At 40.4% G+C, this 23,239-nt stretch overlaps 1 protein-coding gene across 10 annotated transcripts in view; it reads right to left on the reverse strand.

Annotated features, from left to right (window-relative positions):
* CELF2 (CUGBP Elav-like family member 2) overlaps positions 1 to 23,239 on the reverse strand; it is a 547,081-nt gene that overhangs the window by 57,025 nt on the left and 466,817 nt on the right. For 9 of the 10 annotated variants that reach the window (XM_059847526.1, XM_059847525.1, XM_059847520.1 and 6 more), the window contains 3 exons: positions 20,866 to 20,914; positions 12,110 to 12,244; positions 1,642 to 1,721 (listed from right to left, as the gene is read on the reverse strand). In XM_059847526.1, the coding sequence (XP_059703509.1) occupies positions 1,642 to 1,721; positions 12,110 to 12,244; positions 20,866 to 20,914 (264 nt within the window). Of the gene's footprint in view, positions 1 to 1,641; positions 1,722 to 12,109; positions 12,245 to 20,865; positions 20,915 to 23,239 lie in introns of those variants that run through there. The other variant, XM_059847529.1, reaches the window with a different exon arrangement.

Below are 23,239 nucleotides of genomic sequence, written 5' to 3' on the forward strand. Positions count from 1 at the left end.
TAAAATTCATTTTGCTAGACAGAAAAATGCATTAATACACATGGAAAATATAGGTAAAACACACTATTACCAATAAACATTTCCTTTTTACTTGGAAACAAACCCAGCAAAACATATAGATCTGAATTAATGGAGCAGTGCACGGCAGACAAATTACTACAGGTATTATTGCAGAGACTCAAAGTGGCAGTTTTTTTGCAATATACTATCAGACTGCATAGACTGTATAACAGCAGCTTTCTAGTAAAGATAATTTCATTTGTTCTCATCTCATTGGCAGAATCTCAACTAAAACTGTATACCCAGGGTCTAAAAATGCATTGCACTGAAAAGAAAACACATTGATTATAAAAGAAGCTCAACCAAATTCAAACGTGATGTTTGGAAAGACAACAGCTTTGCAATGCTGATATCATTACTTGTACTATACAGGAAACAGTTAGTGACATTTTCATGCACTGACTTGAATTTTATCTTCTCCTCCTCCTTGTCCTCTGTCCACCCTCCCACCCCTGGTGTCCCCCCTTGGCTCGTTACACAAAGCAGCTCAACGACATGACGCAATAATGATTGTTTAGCACCCAGCATGCTTTGGGAGACTAGAGCATTGCAAAGGAAAATCACTGAGAGAAAAAAAAATAAAAATTGAAAGGTCCTGGTGGAAAAAGAAATAAAAAAAAAAAAAAAAAAAAAAAAAGAAACAAGTGCACATAACATCAATGCCACCTCTGAGAAAAATCATCACTACATGAAGATACAGTATACATAATACAGTATAACATGCACTCTCCAATGATAAGCTAGAAGATCCAGAGTAAGTAAAGATTTCATACTTGTGCGGTTTTTTGTGCAAAATTCTGAAAGACCATGACAAAAATCACAGACTGAAAAAAGTTTTGAGATTGCCAGACAAGCTGTGGCATTCAATAACCACTCCAATGACCAGATCATTAGCCAGCAGCTGAAGTCACATTGAGTGAACCGGTTTAAAGTTTTGAGCTGCTCATCATGATAAAATACGAGGCCATAGAGGCAGTTTGGAAGGGAATGAAGAGTGCTGCTTGTGAGGGGCCAGCCACGATGTTGCTCTGCAGGAAGTGCCACACTCCAATATGCTCTGTCATCATTAGCATTTTTATTGGCTACATGAAGAAGGCAAAATAATATTAACTTAAAAACAGATTCTATTTGCAGAAAAACACATGCACTAGTAACTCAGTGTGGCCATGTTAAATCTCTTGAGCTTTTTCTCAGAGCAGTGCAAACCACAACATTAGAAATCTATTTAAAAGAAGCTAAGATTTTTCTTAGGGGGAACGTGTGTTAAAACTAGAGGTAATTTACTCATCAGAGATACTCTGAGTACAACTGAGGAGTGGTATTCACAGCATTTTTATTTTCTGCTGAATGCCACTGAAAACAGGATTGAGAGCTGTGTTTGGATACCACACAGCAGCCTCATTGTGCTCTTTCAGGTGATTGAGAAAAATAAAGCTTCACAAAGACAGGTAGAGCGAGCTGGTAAAAAATTTAAATCTGTGATTGTCATGTGTCTGATCTGATCCAGGAGAGCATGGCTTTACCATTCGCAATCATTTGCACAAAGAAAACAAAGAAAGGGCAAATGATACAGTACTGTACCTCCATGGTCTGAGACTGGTGCATGGCTTTGATTGCATTCTGTGCCATTGCCCTTGTAGAAAATGTGACAAACGCACAGCCTGTGGGAACAAGGGGACAGGGAGCAGGAAAGACAAAAAACAACAAGACAAAAGGGTTGGACGCTTGTTAAACCAACACAGTCTACGAGAACGGCCACAAGACGACACTGTTCTCAGTAGTACATAAAAATAAACAACTTCTCTAGTTTATTTATTGACAGTGCTGACTTGCTAATCTGACCATAAATGAAAGAAAAAAAATTAGGTGGAGATGGGTGACAAGAAGGGTTTTTATTTAATTTTTTTGTTTGCTTTGTTTTGTTTTTCTTTTCTTTTTTTATTTGTTTGTTTGTTCTGTTTTGTTACTGTTTTTGTTCTTTAGCCACAGGGTTTGAAATAAATAAGGCTTTTATGTAGCCTTTGGATTGCATAGTTAAATCTATTCAGACCATGCATTAACAATTGCTTGCTCTGGCTTTTGTGTAGGTAAACTGTGGATAGTGAATAAATGTCGGCGTCACTGACAGCTGAACTGAGAATTTAATAAAGGGGTCCATAACATCACAAATTACTGTGATGCACCAAGAAGTATCATACAAATAAGAATGAGAAAAACACCACTGTGTATCCTGTGACTATTTGTGAAAAGACTCAGACAAAATTCAGTAACGTAGGTGGAATCTCAACATTTAAGAAAATAACATTTTAAAAATAAGAATCCTTATGGTATTTGTTTCTCTGAGTTCAAGGGACAAGTGTAATTCTTTGGTCCATGAAAGCAACTGCCAGCTTGAACAATTCTGAAGCTATGTGCATGAATAACTGAAAAAATAATTCTTTTTTTTTTTTTTTTCCCTCTTCATCCTTTAAAATCATAATGAAAAGCCAGTAGACTAATGCCTGGGCTATTTTTCCACCCTTTCACTATTGTCAGCCATACCTACACTGGGCATGGTGCAGGTCAACGTTTTCAGTGCATGACTCACTGCCCTTTTGGCTAATAAAAACATTGCCTCCTGAGATTTACATTTTATTCTTCATGCACCCTTGGGCATCTTAAAGAAAAAGACTGTGAAATTAATGCAGATTCAGGCTGATTTTGTAATAATACCATGGCACACTAAAAGCTTAGCTAAAGCAACACAGACTTATTTCACTTGTGATCTCTAATGACTTTAAAAGTGCATTGATTTTCAGCTCCCTTAGCCTTGCACAGTTTGAACTTAGGTTTCAGAGAATAATTTAGTGTTCCACTCAATTTCCTCAAAACATTATTATTATTACTACTTAAAAGATTTCCAAATGAAGCAGATCTAAGCACTGAGAGGCTAAAGCATATTGTCATTTTAGAGCTAATGCATGAAAGCTACATTCTGGCATCAAAAATACAATATTGTTGCCCCTGTGGCCAATGGGCAAAATAAACCATTTTGCAATCCAGCAAGCAACAGATTGTTTGGTTTATGCAAATCAATTTGAGGCATAGAATACCTTTTCTTTTTAGCTCTGTGTGTACCTGGTAAGATTATCAAGTCAAGACTGTATTCACATTTTAATCAAACAACAGTAAGAGAAAGCAATGCCTGATCATTACCCAAAAGCACTACATCTAGTCATGAAAATAAAGTCAATGCATTTTTGCATCATGCGGTATTTTTTTTTTCTCTTTAATGTAAAGGCCCTTGATTCAAAAGAACCTAAGCTGGCTTACGTAGCTCTGACTGATAGATGAGCATCATAAAATCAGAAATCAAAATTCTTTTACCCAAACTTCACCACAGCATTGTGACTTTCTGTATTTCTTAGGTAACAAAACAGCTGATGATGTCTCACTACTCTTGAGCCACACTACATAATGCTATGCTAGTCTTGTTCAGCAACATATTTCTGTCAAAGAATATGATGTAACAAACCAGCTTTCTGTACAGCAATCTAGACAAAATGTGCAGTAGGAGGGTAAATAATCTACAGTACTTCTCCTAGATTCCATATTGCTGCTGTGCACTAAAATTAAAGAGGTCCAAATTTACCATCAGTCTCAAAGTAATCTCTCTTAATACCATTTCTGTTATTAGCATTATTCATTTCTTGTCTTGCAAATTCAGTGGGGGATGAGCACAAATAGAGACATACTGCAGGGCAGGCAAGGAACCCCATGCAGAGCCTTGAATAATATTGTTGATAATGGTCAAGAAACTGCTTCATTCACTTCTTTGGTTCTCACTATCCAGGAGTGTGTACTATAGTGACAATTACTGAATGGAGGTTTCAAATGAATGAGAAGCATGTAAAATGCCAGCAAAAATCAGTAAGACACAGTTTATGCATTTATCACAATTTCTCCCCAGCAGTTCTGCTGTAAGTAACTTACTGAGAGATGTTGCAATTAGCAGGTCTCAAAAGAAATGTGAATCAGCAGAGAAATAAGGCTACATTCCTCTCAAGATAAAGCAGACTGCCCCTTCCCTCCCTGGAGCTTTCTCTCTCTTTAACCACAGGGCTCAGCTGTTGGGTGCTTTCAGTGCCCAGCACCACTGCAAAGCCTTCCTCCTCACTCCTCAGCCCAAAATCATTTGCATGGGTCTCGTTGCCTTTGTCATGGAGCAAAAAGACCTTTGTAGCAGATCTCTGTACCAATTTGAAAGAAACTTGTTCTTTGGGCAAGGGGAATGCCTGATGAATGAGGTTATGCAGCTTGAATATGAGCATTTGGAAGCAGCATTCCACAGAGAGGATGGGGCTGCATTTTAATTAGGGTTTGCCAGCCAGAGGCTACAAGGTTAAGTCCCCTTGTTATCTCCATTCAGCAGGCCATTTCCCACCAATAGACAGTGGCCATTTCCGCAGTAAATCTCCAATTTACCTCAATAACATGGCAAAAATTCAGTAGACAATGGTATTTCTGAATTATTTGAAAACCCAGACTTTCAGAGGTTGCCATCAAGTGCCCCAATTAAACATTTGTTAATTGAACCATCCTTCCAGACATTGCTACATGTATTCACATTCAAGTGTTATTTTTCAGCTACCAAGCCTGGACACTCACACACAACACTTGTATATTTATTATGTGTGCATATATATTTTATTGTGCGTGGAATATGGGATCAAATCTATTTTATTATGTGTGAACTACGGACTCCTTTCCTTCATGACCAGACTGCCACACTGGATGGGAGCTTAGCCTGTGTCATAGGATTTGGTCTATTTAACTCAATCACTTTGCATTTACATTTTAGGTGTTCAGAAAAAGCTGTTCTGATTTGCTTGTATTTCCTGCCATGGTCAATGGCAGGACCTTGATTTTCCTCTGTGGGGCACATATGCACTGGAGGAGGATGGTTTAGCTCCTAGAATATAATCAGAAGTTGGTGTCCAAGGACACTGGATTTCATTTCTTTATGTTTCTGAAGGGTTGGGAAAAGCCTTTCCAGCACTCTCTCTCACTGTGTCACACGGGTGCAGGTGTTCTTTTGGGAACACACTGCCAGCTTTAGGACTGTAAATCACAATTAGAAGAGGACAAGACTAATCAGATTTCATGCCTTGTGGTGCAAGGAAACAAGAAAGATTTCCATGGCCTCTTACCTCATCCTCTGAAACGTGGCATTGATTGGCATGCCACGGAACGAGGTCTCCCTGACCCACAGCTATGAGCAAACTATTTCTGTTCTACCTCACCAAATCCTGATATTCAATTATTCCCTTCTTACTGGAGCTGCTCTGGGAGGGAAAATATGGAGAGGGGGATGTTTCTATAGCTAATGGCTTGAAATGACTTCAGTTTATATAACCAGCTACCTAGCTACACCAAAAAATAGATTGTTTTGTAAAAACAGCCAGCCTACAAGACACCTCACACTTATTTATCAGCTCTGGTTTCAAAATGTCAGGAATCACTGACAGAAGGAAAAGGGGAGGGAGAGAGAAGATCTAAGAATTTTAGCTGCTTCTCCAAGGCTGCCTTCTCATCCCCTACAGCAGATAAATGAGTGACTGGGGAAAGGCTGCTGGAAGTAATTTCCTTCTGCAGGAAGAACTGGAGTAAGGCACCCAGCCCTGGCATGGGAGAAATCTTATCAAATCTTCCACATTAGCTGAGAGAACATCTAAACTCACAGGGTTACTCCTTACCCCTCTCCCACCACAAACTGAATGAGAATTCTGAAAAAGCAGTCAAATGTGATAGGCCTCCTCCTTGATCCCAGCCATCCCAAACCTAGGGCTTGCTGCTTGAGTGACTGAATATTTGAAATATTTAAAAAAGCTCAGCTCTGCCCCATTTCAGCTCCTGCTTCATGTGATTCTTCTCATCTCAGGTTTTTCTAGAAGTGTTGAGAAACATTCAATCAGGAGTTCTTGCCCAGCCTAACACAACATCAACTCCTGTGAGCTGCAAGTGAAGGAGAACATTTTTACCTATGGAAGCTGCAGGTAAGGTTCATACCTACACAAGAAACCTCCCTTGTGAAACCACCATGGTCTACCAGAGGTTTTAAAGTGAAGCCAAAGGGAGATGCAAAATGCAGAGACATTGTTTGGAAGTCTAAAACCAGGGTTTTGACACAGAAGGAGACCCAAGAGATGTTCAAAGCCACCCAAGCAAGCGCAGTGCTGCGAGCGCTGGCTGTGCAGATGGTGCTGTAATGGTTGCACCACAGCTTCCCAGTACACTGTAAACAAGTTTTTCTTCAATTTCTGTAAGAAAACAAAAGTGAAAAGCTGCCAAGTACTCCTGCAAGGAGTAGTTGGGATCCTCTGAGATGAAAGCTTCTATTTAAGGAAAAGATAAGGCTTGAATAAAAAGCTATGGAAATTGAAGTGTGATAAAAATAAGCTCTAGTTGGGTTAAAATGTTTCTAGCTGAGAGTGCAAAGTAGACTTTTCCTCTCCTTTGCTAATACAGCCCAGTCTGAAGGAAGGAATATCCTGGACAACAGCCTTCTAATGAAGACATCACACAAAAATCTGTCTTGGTGGTTAAAAAACATTTCATCTACAAACTAAATTGTACGTCAAATTGTTTACCGTAGTGATATCTGGTTGTTAAGTATTACCTAAGACACACAATGACAGGTCTGAGACCAAGTGCAACAATTCAGTCTAAAGAAAAGAATTTGAAAAAGCCACAGAGAAGCTCTTCAGTTTATGCATATCAGGCACATGAAGGTAACAAGAGGCACATCCTGAAACTGTGTCTCAGCTCTTCAGCTCTACTGATTTGACTACTGACTGGATGACAGGTTGAGGATTTTAAATTTCCTGAAGTTCATGGTTCCCTCAAAGCATTTCTAATTGGACATTCAATTACCCACCCTGCAAAGAACAGACTTCAGTAAGTGGAATTTACAGAAAGCCAGAATTAAATGGGTACCAAAGACCATGTTCTCTAACTGTGCCTCGATGATCTTCTTGTTGGAATAAAGCCTCTTGCAAATTATTTCATTTCAGAATTGCCTCTTGGGAGGGATTGCTGCAAAACTGCAGTAATGGAAATCTGAGATGTAGCTACTGGCCAAAGGCCAGCAGAGACATTGGTCAGTTGGATGTGTTGCTTCCCTCCCAGCTGCAAAAGGGTTTCAGCAAGGGAAAACAAAATTAAATGTGCCATAATGATTGGAAAAAATGAAAATGTTACCACATTGCAGCAAAAGGCATAAGGCATGGATGTGCTCCTGAAGAGCTATTGAAAACAAAGCATTTCCACGTCCTTGCTTTCCTTCACTTACTGATACACAATTCAGAAAGTAACCCCTAATCTAGGGTGTTCCCACAGCTGGCACTTCATGCTACTTTAGCTCAGAAAGGAGCAGTAAATATCGAGAGGAAAGAAAACCCCAGCATAAAATTCCCTCACCTATCCTTCCTTGCAATTAATTGTGATGCAAATACTAATTTTCTTTCACTAATTCATCCAGAAAACCCTTAAATCTGAAAGTTGTGAATGGATTTTCAGAAATTAAATTGCCTCACCATGGTATATCTCGCTATTCCATTTCTAACCTGCTCTTAAAGCAAAGAAAGAATGAAAAAACAATCCTTGTAATCAATGTCTGCAGAAATGTTCACTTGTCCCATGTGCCTGGTGATGTTTTGTTAAAAAATCATACAATTAGGAGCTTAGAAGATGTGGAAAAATGCATTTTGAGCTTTCTCACAATTTTCATGGTATATCCACCTCTCTCTACATGTTATTAGCAGGTTTTTCAGTGCATGCTATTAACCCAGCTGACTTCTTTCTGGTATCTGATATATAAATCTGCACTTAGCAATACAGCAGAATAATTTGCTATGTGGTGCTCCTGTGATAAGGATAAGAGGATTTTTTTTATCATCATTACGGATGGTAATAATTCCTAGAGTGATACAGAGATATTGATCCACTGATCTAAAACAAGCATTTTACAAAGGCAGAGGAGCATCACTACCCTTATTTTAAGCAGTTGGATAACAGAGATGATGAGCGACCAGCTCACCTATGGTCAATACAGCATATCAGTGGCACAGCTACACAGCTACAAATCAAACCTGGGGATTTCTAGCTATTTTTGCACACTCCAGCTCTCAGTGCCTGGCTGTCTGTGTTGGCATCTGTGGTCATGTAGACATTACATAGTGCTGGGAGTCAGGAGGTCTGAAAGTTTCCTTAAGCCGTTTACAATAAGTGATTTAAAATCTTAATCATCTGAGGCAGTTCACTTCTACTTTTTCATGATAATGAAGCTTAGCACATGATATCACAATCATGAATTTTTGTAAAGCATATTTAGCTCTTCAGAAAAAGTGCTGGATTAAACAACCCTGCAGGCTGAATCCTTCTCTCTGAATAATGAATATTGTACAGGAAGTGGCAAGCTTCTTTAGATAGTCCCATGAACCCTGCTCAGGAGGCAGCCAGCCTCCGTGGCTGTGGGGTCCCTGGGTTTTTATCTCTACAGCCAACATGGTATTTTTATTTTTTTAATACTTTTCACAGCTAGGAATTACTCGTTGCAAGCCAGCTAATTTCACAGGGAGTATCCCAGAGCCTTTGGAAGGCAATGCTTATTCTTGTAGCTGATTGAAATATAGCAAGTTACAGGTATAAACAATGGCTATTTCTTAGATGCAGGAGTGAGTAATGTTGGGGGAAAACATGACTCAGCCAAAAAATAAAATATCTCAGTTTCTTTAAAATACACTGCTCCACCACTGGAGCTCTGTATCATTACTTTAGCCTCATTTTAGAGCTGAGTTTCAAACAGCTGACAATAGGAATTTGGAGTGGAAAAGGTGACTGTCCATTATGAGTAGTGACAGCAATGGGTGCGACTTTAATATTAAAGTTCTGTCAACTCTTGGTTAGGAGCTACAATAGAAACAATGAGCTCCATCTCTCTCCCCTCCTCCCTTTATCTCAGCGCTTATATCACACTCATCACAAAGTGTTACATTTTCCCTCGATGCCACAGGATGGGATTTCTCCTTGCTATTGGAGCCCATGTGGTACAATACAACCCTAAATCCTGCCTAGGAGTTGACAGCAGACTGGTACCCTCCCAGTGGTAAAGCTGCTGATGTCGTGTAGATGGGCTAAAATTAAAGCCAACCGAAACCTTTTTAGTCTTTACTAAGGAAAAAACCCAAACCCAAACCCAGCCCAAGCCAAAACTGCTTTACTGAGCCATGTAACCTGGAGCTATTCCTTGCAACTATCTGCTGGTAATGCAGATTATTTGCCTGAACCCTTTAAGAAAGCTTGAAAGCTGGCATAAACACCAAGGAAGATACTGTTCAAGCTTTTTCATCTGAGATACCATGAGGTGTACTTGCTAGGCAATTAAAAAGAGATGCCAAACAGAGTTTACTGGACCATATTTCCATCTCACTGCTGTGAGCACTGAACTGAGCTCCTGAAGGCTCTGGCATGACAAGGTCAGGGTTTTCCTCAGACAGTGACTATTTTTCATTCACCCCTCTGTGTCTAGGAGGAGAGCACATCTGGATGGGTGATGAGAAAATAAATAATGTTTGTGGCAAAGGGAAGTAACATCTTGGAAATGGTAACATGAATTAAAACTCATTAAGGATTGGAACTCTTTACAAAGATTTAACAGTGTAAATTCTCCCTCCTGAAGCAGTTTTTCACTCAGTGCTTTTTCAGTCAAGCTCCCACCTCTGCAGATGTCCCTCAGCACTTTTCATTTCAACTGCAATACCGACCATTTTCACAACACTTTGCCTTCTCTCATGGAGTGGTGGTTTTGTGAAGCTGATAAAAATCTGCCTGAAAACCTGGTTGGCGCAGCTGAACCCATTTTGAAGTGTGAACATGGGTGTGTAGAAAGCAATTCGAGTTTAACAAGGCATGAGGCATGAGGGCATGAGAGAATATCAGTCGTGATTGTGACCGAAATGAACCCGAGCAGCACAGAGGATGCAGCTCTGCTGTGCTTACTGGTGTGTGACCTACCTGGACTGAGATCTTCAGCCTCCAGCAGGAGAGAACAGCACTTTAACTGTACAGCTGTGCTGGCCAGCACACAGCACTGCCCTGCCTGATACATTGGAGACGTGGCTTAGGAATTTCAGCTCCTGATTGTTGTGAGATTGCTGTTCACAGCAGAACAAAACCACCCCACCAACCTCACTTACTCTGCTGGATTTCATAATTAGCTTTTCTATGCTCCTACTATACTGTTGAATTAAAGCAAGTATGCAGTGGGATTTTTATGGATCCCAGGAAAGATCCATTTCTTTGTTGGGTGATGCTGACAAGTCAATTAAACCCTTTTTTTGGGGGCTCAAAACATCTGATGAGCAGATCTTGTTATTTCAGCAGTTAATTAGCTGCTTTCCCACTTGTGTCTTCCATCATCCCTTCCTTGTGCTGCTCACACAATGAAATCAGTGAAAATCAGAAATACTTATTTTGCCTCAGTGTTGAGTCTAGAAAGATAATGGCAACACTTGACTCCATCAGTAAACATTCCTTATTGAGTTATTGATTCAACCAATTTTAGACCTGTGCCCTAATCCTCCCCAAGGCAAAAGCCATAATTGTGAGGCTCTCCTTGTGCAAAGGGACTGCTGCATCCCAGCCCCAAAAATTTGGGGACCACAAAGAATAAATGTAAGTGAATAATTTTCTGGGGCTCCCTATTTATTGTAAGAGTAGCTTCTCAACAATTCCTTATTGTTCAGTAGTAGTATACTATGTGTTTTCAAGTAGTGCCATGATATATAGGAATACCTGCACTTCCTTTGCTGAAATTTAGAGGTGTTTTATAGAAACTGGAAACCCCCATGCACAAATTGTTGCACAAAATTTTGTGGATCCTATTGCCTACTAGAAACAAGCAGATCCAAAAGTAAAGAAAAAAAATTCCATATCTATATCCATATCTACATGCAAAGTGGGTGCTATTACCTTTTTCTGTGCCTTTTGAAAATGTAATAAAATGCATAAACTGTGTACTTTCTATGGGTTTTTTTCCCCTACAGATGTGATGTTTTTCACAGCTCCACAATTAAAATTACTTAACTCCCTGTGCCATTAAAGGGCAGTGTCAGGTTACAACAGCATAATCCTGCACTGAGAGATGGGACTATCCTTATTTCCTTTTCTACTCAGCAACCCCTGGCACTGCTGTTCTGAGAAGGTTCATGCTCTGAGAATAAATTCAGGTCCACATACCATGGAGTTAAGATGCAGTCTGTATCATCAATATACATTTATTTTTCTTTTCAATAGGTTTTCAGAAGGCCTTTTCCTAAAAGGTACTTTTGCACACAAAAGGGATCACTGGTTATTGAAACCAGTGCAGCATTTCATTTCAAAGTTCAGGTTGGCCACTTGACCACTCTTGATGGTGATGCTTAACACCTCTGCCCTAGTTTTTGGGTTGTGGTAGAGGCACAAGATTTAAAAACTCTCTTTACAAACTTTTGTCCAGGCAAAGCTCTCAGGTCCAGGGTAACCTCTTTGTTTCTCACCTACAGCAGACCTATGTTTTGCATAGAGTTACAGAAAACACAGGAATGGAGGAGATAGTGCTACAACGAGGGCCAGTTCCCATCACCCTTCATGCCCTCAAGCAGCCATTTACAGTTCTGTCTTTTTTTTTTTCTTGGCCTTGTGCTACAAAGCAGAAATGGGGTCAGGGGAGCAACTTTGATTTTGTGAGAGCAGAAAACTGAGGGTGTTTTCTCAGGGTGCAAAGGAACCTTTCCAGCTGACAAACAGGGTGATAACACAAGTTAATATGTTGGCACCGAGACCTTTCTGACACTGGAAATAAAAGGTGATAATTTCAGTCACTGTGAAAAGTTCACGTGGATACCTCCACCACGTGGGACGTATTACAGAGTAACCTCTCGCTGCAGACAGTAGCTCTGCCTACCTTGGCTGTGACATAAAGCTCCCAATTAGCACTTAAGGAAAGAGACTGTACAGGCTGCACACTCACCTCGGCTCAGCCCATCTGGTCCCCGAAGGATTCGGCATTCTTCTATCTGGCCGAACGGAGAAAACATCACCCTGATATCATTCTCATTACACTTCTTCGAAACCATTCCTATGAACAATTTTCTGTCTTCCACAGCTAGAAGATAAAAATAATGAATGAGCAAAGGCCATTTCATCTTTTTGCTGTGATCAATGCTTCATTACCACATCAAACCAAGCTCCAGTCATGTGAGTCTGGCTCTGTAACTGAAGACAAGTCCTAAGGCAAACACTTTATACTTACAACCTCCCTTCCCCCTTCCTTCCCCACCCCAAATATCTCATTTCTCTCTCTCTCTCTCTCTCTCTCTCTCTCTCCCCTTTTTCTGGTGGTGCCTGCTGTTTATATAACATATTAATTGGCTGTCTTAGTCACTCTGCATACACCTCCCCTTCATGGCTTCTAAAAGGAAAGTATCCTCCTTTAGAGACACTTTTAAAGACATCTTTGCATAGATTCTAATTCAAATAAATTCCCTCATCCCCCTCATGTGTGAAAGAAACCATGATGGGGTGAGGGTGAAGAAGGGATTGTGCACGTAATGATACAAGCTAATGAAAAATATTCCTGAGAAATGTTTTGAGAGCAGCTCCTATCTGAGCTTTCAATTTCAGCCAACTTAATGCACGGTGCTGGAAAGGCAGATGTGCAATGACTGCTCTGGAAAAAAGAATGCATTAAATTTTTCTGCTGGTTTTTTTTCAGTGCCACAGCCCTCTGCCCTTCAGGAGGACACAAGACATATTTCACGACATCACCTGAACACCCTCTGATGCGTAATGATGCTGAGTTTGCAAAAAACCACCATGAAAAACGTGCTTTTCCTGAATTATTGGTAGAATATTTTCTGCCTGCGCTGTCACCAACAGTGCTGGACTGCTGCAGCAGGATGCACACAGTCCTATTAATCAACCCCAAATTTACAGGTCTAAAGCTGGGGACTCTTGTCAAAAATGAAAGAGGTCATCAAAATTTAATTCACTCTGGAAAAACTTAAAAATGTTAATGCACCCACCCATCTATATTAAACCAAAAATCTAAGTGCTTATTATACAGTACATACACCAGTGCTTTCTTCTTCTCTGGAAATGGCATGTAAATCCAATTCCCTGTTAATGAGCAGACTGTCAGGGTTTGTGGGGAAGCAAAGAGGGAAGGAAAGCTTTACTCCAGAGAGTCTGCAGTGCACTTACTTATTTCTATTATTGTGCAAATTATTTTTGTAATGAAGTATTTTCATTTCTGGGCTTACCAAAAAAAAAAAAAAAAGAATCTCCCTTGCTCTCTAACTCTGTCTCCTGTATTAGTAGGAGTTTGTCATATGGAAAAACTGCAGCTGAGGAAGAAGGAACTGTGTCCATTTTTTCTAGGATTTTATTTCTGTTATACTTCAACATTTTCAGTGCATTTAATAATTTCAAGAATAACAGGAAGAGGTTCATGTTTATTGATCACGAGAAGCGTTTGAAGTCATTTTCTCCTTAAATCGCTGACTTTAAAAAGTATTTGTAGCTTTTATATAAGCAAGCACCAAACCCATGCATTTTTCAGAGCCCAAAACAGAGACCAGCCCCTGCAATCCCAGCTTCTCACTCTACAAGCTTGCAAGAAAATTGGTGTGAATTTAACACCCAGGGGAAGATGTTTTCTTCAGCAGAGATTCCTCAGGACTGAACATTTTCATTCACACTTTCTATTGAGGTTCCACACGCAGGTGAACCCTCCAGAAAGGGTTAAGAAATGATGAATGCATGGGATGAGCCAGTTATATACAGATCAGGAGCTGAATATGCGTGATTGCAAATAAGACCTGCAAACTGGGATATTTTTATTTTTTTTTATATATATATATATATATATCTTATTATGAAGGTTTACATCTGATTCATAATATACAGCTGACCTTGATGCTGCTAAATATTATTTTAAGGGTGGGAAAGCTGAATTGCCTTGCTCACAGCTACAAGAGGAGTGCAGGCAGCCACTTCTGCTGGTGGAAGGATGCCTGTAACCTGGCTGCAGACAATGCCTATATTGCCTTGAGCAATCTCTTTGAGGAAGTTCCCTGGCAGCCTGTGCCCTCAACAACAGCCACAGACTATGGCCATAGTGCAGGAAAGATTTTGAGACAAGGGACCCAGCTGGGCTGCCAGGCCTGGATTTCTCTGCACCACAGACTGAGGTCAGGCTGGGTGAATCCTTGGTGCCAAGAACATTTCCAAGCATTGCCTTCTGCTCTGTATTATGAACCTCTTATTTTGTGTCTCTCTGTGTCAGCTAGTACCAACCTGTTTAAATTTGATCTTAGGCTTGAAATAGTGTGCAGGTCTACCTTAAGGGTGGTTAGGCTCCAACACCCTTTTAAAAATAGCTGCTGGCTAAGTTGGACAAATGCCTGCCACAGCATCCCAAAGGAGGTCCCTTGGGTCCTGCTTTGGTGCCAGGACAAAGCCTCAAACCAAAGAGATTCACGTGGAGACTCAAAAGAAATGAGATGGGAACAGAAGGCTTTGTTTTAATTTTCCAAAGAGTAGCAGGCGACAAACTCCCCATCGGCCTCCTTCGGTTTCAGTAGTAAACCTATAAATATGCCATTTAACTAACATGATTTGCAGGTTTGCAGCTTGAGGGTGATTTTATAGTAAATTAAACATCCAGCTTCTGTGTACTGTACATCTTAAAAATGCAGATTTCATGAAGAATGCTCAAAGTACAGAAAACATATTGATATGATGACGTGCTCTGCATTCAGTGCCATTAGTCAGTGCTGATCAGTGTTGAAGCTTAAGAAAATTGCTATTCTTTTTCTGGCTAGAGGCCCAGCATAAAAAACATTTAAAGTGACAATTGTCAAGATCAAAATGACATGTTTTCACTCCATCTGATAGAACATCTGATATTATTAGGCTGAAAGAGTTTTTCCCGCACAGAGAAAGGAATACTTTTCCACCTCGGTAAGACTGATTTTCAGGAGTTATTTCTGCATTTTTGGTCAGCCACTTCTTTCTTTCTAAAATGAATTCTTACCAGCTACACAGGCAAGGTTTGAGAATCAGACAACACAGTGCAAGAAGGGTGGGTCAAATGCTTTTAGAGGTGAGCAAACTTTCCTCTGGATCTGCCCCGCCTGTGGATTTTCCTGTGTGAGTTGGGTTTCTCCCACCCACTGTAAAATGAGGATTAAACACACATGACCCAGCAAAGCACTGAGGCTGGGACAGGTGCTTCTGCTTAGGGAAAGGATGGCAGCCTAAACCCATCTGGCCTAACTTCAGTGACCTACAGGTTTGGTCTCAGCTCAACTGGTTGTTGGCAATGCCAAGAGATCAGCTCCTTCAAAGAGTGACAGGTCTCACCTCTCCCAGCAAGGTGGCAAGGTGGATGACAAGGCATTTCTCCCTTTGTCATGGGAGTCTCTCCCCTGTAATTTACTGACAGTGAATTACAGGATTTTTTTTTACATTGACTGAGTAGATTGACAGATGCTGTTACCTTCCAGCCAACCCCCAGATCTTGGGCATCATGACAACATCTAGATGTCCCGAGCTCCAGCTGCAGGGACACCAGGGATGAATGAGCTCTGAGGGGCTGCACAAAGCTTGGGAGCTGCAAGTGCTTTGGGCAATGAGAGCTGGCAAAGAAAAAGGCTGGGGGAAGGATAACAGTGTGCAAGGGCCAGCACATGCACACATATCTCAAAAGCATTTCACTGCTGCTTGATAACTCCCTCTCCCACCCTTGGGGTAGGTTTCAACAATTCAAAATCCAGAAAAATCAAAACTTTTTTAGCCTGTGTGTGACATCATTATTTCTGAACCTCACTTATGGGCTTAGTTCGACTTTCTGACTTTTTTACACCACCCTGAGGGAATGAAGGAGATACAGCTGTGGAAGCAGCAGGTAGGATGGGGAGGCTGAGTGCCCCTCTTTGATGGAGCAGAAGGAGCCAGAAGGTCACAGCCAACAAGGCCTGAAGTTCTATTTATAGGAAGGAAAGTGTGAAACCACACAGTTTCTTGATTAACACATTACGGCTTTCACCTTTAATCCATCCCAACACATTACAAATGCAGGCTGGCTGTGCTGCCAGGGCAGTTCAAGTGACACATCCAGGGCTAAGCCTGCTGGATTTGGGGTGGGGTTTGCCAGGATGCAGGAGCATGAAGAGGTACAGACACCTGTTTTAAAATGAGTAGAGCTGCTCTTTTAACCCCATCAAGGCTAGCACTGCCATCACTAGCACACGTGCCTGGGCATTGTGTTTGAACCCAGAACTCTGCCTTAGCCATCAAAGGTTATCTGAGATGAAATCTGTCTCTGCTGAGAGGGGAACTTTTCAAACTGAGCCTCCTGTCTTCTGACAGCACTACATCCAGCTTGCAGAATAACATCCTGAAGGGTCTAATTTTTTAGCTTTACTCAATTTGCTTCAGTAATGAGCTGTATTAGATTGCTTATGCTAACCCAGGAGGATAAAGAAGTAGAGATTATTTTCTGAATGCTACAAAAGAATTAAACCCTGTAATAATTGTGGGAAATCTCCCTGAAGATTCAACAGAACTTTTATTTTCACTCTTCTAAACCCCCAAAATTCTGAAAGATCAAAATTATAACCCTTTATTATACATTTCTGAGGAGTCCAGTCAGATAAAGAGTGCATTTTCTCCCCAGAAGATGCCTTATGTTTTGAGCAACTAGATAAATAGTTAATTATGTATAAATGGTGTGGAGGTTTTGGGGTTTTTTTTTGTTTGGTTTTGGTTTTTTACTCCCATATAGAAGGGAAAAGGTGAAATCAGACTTTTCATCCCTAGCTGTAAGCCTGTGAAAACCCCTTGCATACAATCTGTCAAAGTCACACCTGAATCCGGAGCTGCCTGCATTAATTATCAACTTTTCTATGTGTTAGTGCTAACATATGGCATCTAATTACTACCTCCAATTTGGCAAAGTTGTGCCACTTAGAATTTTGAAATTATTTTTTAAATTTTTCACTAATGAAATCAATAAAAATAAATTATAAGATTACTCAGCTACCCTCCTCCCTACTTTATTTTTTTAAATTGAGAATTTTGTTATTTTCCCTGAAGCAGTGATGCTTTGATCCATTTAAGAGCATACTGTCTGCAGGATATGTGCCTGAAAGTATTGACTGTGTTCAAACCCAGATCCAAGACATTTAAGCATTTGCAAATTGTAGGATGCTAATGACCACAGACAACTTAGAGTCAAGCAGGTGTTTGTAAATTTTTCAGTATTAGATAGGAGGAGCCCTCTTTGTTTGAAAAATGGAAAATGTCCTTAAAAGGATAAATACTCTGAGTGTTGAATCTAGTAATGGTGGATCATTCAAAGTTGAAAACGTGCTTTTTTGGCAGAAAACCCTTAACCAAAACTTTCTAGACAGGTTAAAACAACCTGCACAAAGGTGATCAGACCACGACACACTACAAAATTCATCATCTGCAAATCTTCAAGAGATGTTATGTTTTTCAAGAGTAAGAAGCTTTTCAGAATCCCCCTGGGTAGATAAATTAGTTAAATCTGAGGGTAATTCTTGCCCCATCAACTCTAGGTGCTAAAAGCTTGGTGGAAGAGACCAAGATTTGCTTCACCTGAATGAGCAGAGAAATGACTTAGATCCATTGTAGGTAGGGAATGAGCCACTGGAATGGGTTGCCCGGGGGCCTGTGGATGCCCCAGCCCTGGAAGTGTTCATGGACAGGTTGGATGGGGCTCTGAGCAACCTGGTCCTGCTGTGCTGGAGGTGTCCCTTCCATACCCATCTCCCAGTTTCCATGAGGTGAGCTTGGCCTCTGCTGTCAAGGGACAGATTCCTCAGGTGACCCAGACATCTAAGGGCAGGAACAGTGAGGGAAAAGGAGGAGCATTTCATCCTGGGAGTCTCTGGCTTGGATGCTCATTCAAAGCTTTTTCACAGGGGACTCAATATGGGAGGGGGCATTTAATCACACAGCAAATACTGTTCTTTAAAAAACCCTGTAAACTGAATGAGAGGACCTCTCCTTCCTCCCTATGGAACTTGAAGAGATATATCAATTCACAAACATGTACAAGCTCAGAAGAATTGTAGTCTTCAACTTGTCGTACACATCTTTCCACAAGAAATTTTTGACCAAGAAAATTTCTTAAACCTCTTTGCAAAGTGAGAAACACCATTTTACCCATAAAACCCACTGGGATCCTCCCATGACTCAGAAATCGAAGAGACTCGACTATTCCTCAAAAGCTCAACCACCATGGATCATGAAAACCAAGATGCCTTGGCATGTCTTTTTTCTTTTCCCCTTTGAACTTACCAATCTGGTTGAAGAGGTACAGTTTAGAGTTTGCTGTTGGCATGGATAATATACCTCCTCAGATGGATAGCCTGGAGCATATGGGAAACATGTGCCAAACAAACCTCCACATCTCCCACACTGTTTTTTTTCCTTTCTTGATCTCCAAGCTGCTGGCAAACTGTCACCCACTCCGTGAACCCCATGCCTACACCCTGCCTTTCTGAGGAGCTGTACCATTATTACCATCATCGTGGTATTAGTTTGCCTTCTGTTTCTCCAGTTGATTAAAAAAAAATAGTTCACCACCCCTTGAATATGCCTATCAAAAGTTCCCACGCCCTTCAGGAATCTAAATTTAAAAAGCTGTTTAATTTGACAGTTGGAACCCCTGAACTGACAATTTGTTTTTTCCCAAAAAATACAAAGAAAGGCAAGAAAAAAAAAAAAAGTTGAAAAAACCCAATCCCTTGTAATTTTTATGCTTGGAATAGATGCCAGAAAATAAGAGAGTATTCCCACAGAGCAAACAGGAGTTTCATGCAGATAACCCTAGAGTAACAGCAGCAGCCAGGAGTCAACCTACCCTGCTTTCCAAGCAGGCACTACTTGCAGAGAAGGACAGAATTTGCACAATTCCCCACAGTGTTTTTCCAATATGTTCAATCTCCTTTAGAAAGAAACACTTCAGGCAACGCACAAGTAACTCACTGGGAGTCAATTTTGGCCCATTGCCTCTTATTTTTCTAATTTGCCAAGGAAATTGAGGTGAAATTTGTCTTTGAAAGAAGAACTCATAGAGGCCATACTTAGCTCAGAGGGTTTAGGCCAGTGTTCCTGTGCCTAAGGGATAATTGTGCCCACTGCTAGCAGTAAATCCTAGGGACTGGAGTCTGGATTCCAGCAGCAATGTTCTCCTTGACCACAGTGGGGCCTGAAAAGTTCAGTCCTTCTGCCCATTCAGGTGCCTTGGCCTCTATTCTGAGCACTCAAAGACAGCAAGAAATCACTGCTAAAAATCTTTGGGAAAGTGTTCTTCACCCAGAGGGTGGCTGGGCACTGGAACAGACTCCCCAGAGCAGCGGTCACAGCACCAGACTGACAAAGCTCAAGGAGCATTTCAACACTGCTCTTAAGCACACGGTGGGATTTTTGGGATTGTCCTGTGCAGGGCCAGGAATTAGACTTTGAGAATCCTCATGGATGGATATCTATCTTTTCCAACTAAGAATATTCAATGATTTTATGATTCCAACCTGAGAGAGAGAACACCCCCTCCCGTACAAACGGGTGACTGTTCATATTTCCTGTGCTCACGGCCACTTTTGTTTGGAAAGTTGTCATAATGGGAAACCTAGCATAATGTGAAGTTTTAATTTCCTTCCAAACTTCATAATCCTTGGAGGAGCCTGAAAAAGGGATGCACTACAATTAGCAAAAAAAGAAGCCTCAAAAAAGCCTTGCGGAGAGATTTAGAGCCCAATCATAATTTACATTCGCAGGTATGTAGATCTCTAAGCGCACGGCTTCTGCCCTGATTACTAATTAATGAGGTGCAAAGATGCCTGTTGGAGGAACCAGCTCTGATTATGTGGGCCTTAAGGGAAAATGAAGCTCTTGCAATCTAAGAAGGCAGATGATATCTTTAACATATATTTTAGAAAATTACAGGAACAAATCAAGGGGCAAAATATACACGTCTATATTTTTAAAGAATCACATGCTGCCGAGTTGCACTACCATTCGATTATCTTATTTCCCTGAATATATAAACCTGGCATGTTTAATAGATTTACCTTGCCATCTATTTTGCATGTCATATACATCCACTTAGGCAGTACCCTAGTATTCCAAATGGATATTACTGTCTTTATAGCATTCATTTTTCAATCGTTTTGAGGAATAAGTATACAGAGAGCTCCAAAGTGGGCTTCCCAGCTCATAATGAAGCATATGATTAAAACCTAAATTTGGCTCAGATTCAGAATGGCATCATTGTGTATAAAGGTACTTTTGGCAAATGTTTAAGGCCGATCATGTACTTATATAATTCATTAACACAGGTATGCCTTTTTGTTTCTTTTATTTTAAATATTCAGCATCCACATTTTATCTCTATCTTATCAATCTCAGGTGCTCCCACAATACCTCACTGTTAGGAGACCCCAAGGGAAGGATGTATGCAGTGAGGTAGGTCATGACATACAGCAGGTACAAGGAAGACCCTTTTTTGAGGACATTTCCTTCCTTCTTTAAAGCAGAATATAAAAGGGAGTTCAGAGCATCCCAGCATGTCAGGTGTAGGGAAACTGCCTATTATTTTCACCACAAAAGGAGTAAAGCAAAAACTCTCACAATGTTGTGCTTACTTTAGTTTAGAGACAGACACAATTAAGTAAAAATAAATTGAACACATACCATTTGACTTTTCACTATCTGCAGGTTTCATCTGAATAGGATGATGCATCTAAAAACAAAAATGAAAGAGAGTAAAGCAGGTTGGATAGTCATAAAAAATCAAGAGTGATGTTTTTAATGAAGGGCTAAAAAGAGACAATTTAATATTAAACATGTTGAAATTATATAATTTTGGAATAACACTGCATTATAGGCTTATAAGAAAATATAAAATTGTAAAGGAGTATTTTTTAATGAGGAAGTTAAAAAAAATATCATTGGGCCCATAGGACTCATATAAATCTTTAATTTGCTGTATCTAGTTTCAGAAGACCTCTAAAGTTACAGCCCTCATTAGTTTATGGCATGCTCGGTTTCTGTTTTACCAACTTTTTTTTTTCCTTGAGTTCAACCACTGCCAAAACCAAGATGCAATTTTCAAGTAATTTAAGAACTAGCAAGCATTTAAAATGTACTCAGAGGAGTTGAGTTTGACAAACGAACTTTGCTTGTAATTAAAAAAACTGTGTTCATTCTTTTAGGACTGAGGAAGTAGAGATCTTGAATCCTAAAATAGCTTCCTGTAATTGTTTAGTATCTCATATTTTTGTTTTAGAGTCCATTACAAATTCATTTATAAAACTTCCACCACAACACATAACAATTCTGGCTTCCATAAAAATTCCAAATCCTTTTTCCTTTTCAACCTCTTCCTCCATTCATGTCCCTCTTATGCAAAGGAAACCAAGCCCTGTCTGCAGCGCTGTGTGTTGAACATCCCACCTTGGCACACTCAGGCTGGTGTGTCCTCAGCTTCCTCTACTAAATGATACTGCTCCCACACTGAATTGTTGATAGCTCCAATCAAATTTCTACAAATGGTGTTTTTGTTCTTTCAGGAATAAGAACACCACAGCAGTTGAGCTCCCTCACAATCAGAGTTTTCTGCAGGACATTGGTGACAGCCAGCCCTGTGGCCACTGCAGTGTGTTCAGGGAAATTTTACTACAGCTTCTCAAAAGCCTCCAGAACTGACCTCACACTGAGATTCACTGTGGGACATGTTTAAGCTTGCAAAAAACCCCCCATTTTTATTTTCTTTCCTGGACTCTGCATAGTTACTGGGATTTGACTGCACAAACCTTCCAGCAGCAGCAGGGCCACTGCCTTTTCTCTCCTCAGCAATTCCTCACCAATTCAGGTGAACAGGTGAAAAAAATGTGTGCTTTTTCTACTTTTGTATCATTTTTTCAGTGCAGCGCAGCTGTGTATTGCCTGAAAATGTCAGAGGCAATTCCATTTTCCTAATAAAAGATTGTTATGACAAACTCTGGGAAACAAAAACAGCTGAGCAGGAGAGAACATCCATGCCCTCATATCAAATATGCTTTCAAAGATGTACAGAAACCCACATCTGCATTGCTTTTGGTGAAGTAACTTAACCACCAGGGAAAAAGTTGCTGGATTCTTCAGAAAATATAAAATATTGCTGTGAATGTTTCTGTTAGATTTATTCAAAGTCCAGAATGCTCCCTGGCCTTGCAAATCCATGTATTCCCTGTGCTGCTTGCACAACTCCCCAGTGTGTCCTAGGGAAAGGCAAAGCCACAAGGAAGATGTAGTTGTCAGGATGCATAAATTTTCTTCAGTTTTGACAATTCTGCTCTCTTTAAATCATTTGTTTCATAAATGGACTTTAATAGCCCAGGCACTTGCCTGCTACCACTCTGATTAGATCAGTTTTATAGAAAAAAGGGAACATCTATTGTTCTCTGTCTTCTTTAGTGCTTAAGGTTTTTCCTAACATCAACAATACACTGGGCACTGCAGGAGACCTAAAATTTGTGGGAGTGTGAGGCAGCATGTCCACTCAGCAAAAAAAAACAGGAAGAAAAAAGGTGTAACTTGCTCCACAAGGCCATTGCAGGTTACTGAGGTCTCTGAGGAGCAGTGGAGTGGTGAGAAAATAGAGGAAAGAAAGGCAAGTATTGAAAATTCAGGAATATGCAGGATATAAGACAAAAACCCAGCCCAATTTCAGGCCTTTTATAGACAGAGAATCAATCAACTGCTCTTTACAGATGTGTTTATGCGCCCCTAAAAGGAGATATTTTGAATAAAGGCTATTCTAACAACATAAAAAACCTCTCACTTTTCAAACTTCCCAAACCAGAGAGGCCAACTTTAGACCAAATTCACATGAACAAGTTATTTTTGCAGCCCATGGTCACAACACAAAGATCAGTGTTACCTGACAAGCACATTTACTGCATATCCAAAGTCATCCTCTTCAGTCACACATCATTACCCCAAGCTCATTAACTCAATAATCTGGTGCATTCACAAACCAAAAAGCAAGATTTAACATGATGCTTCAAATAGGTTTTGACTTGAT

This window comes from Haemorhous mexicanus, chromosome 5 (genome assembly GCF_027477595.1).
Source record: "Haemorhous mexicanus isolate bHaeMex1 chromosome 5, bHaeMex1.pri, whole genome shotgun sequence".
Taxonomy (NCBI): Eukaryota; Metazoa; Chordata; class Aves; order Passeriformes; family Fringillidae; genus Haemorhous; species Haemorhous mexicanus.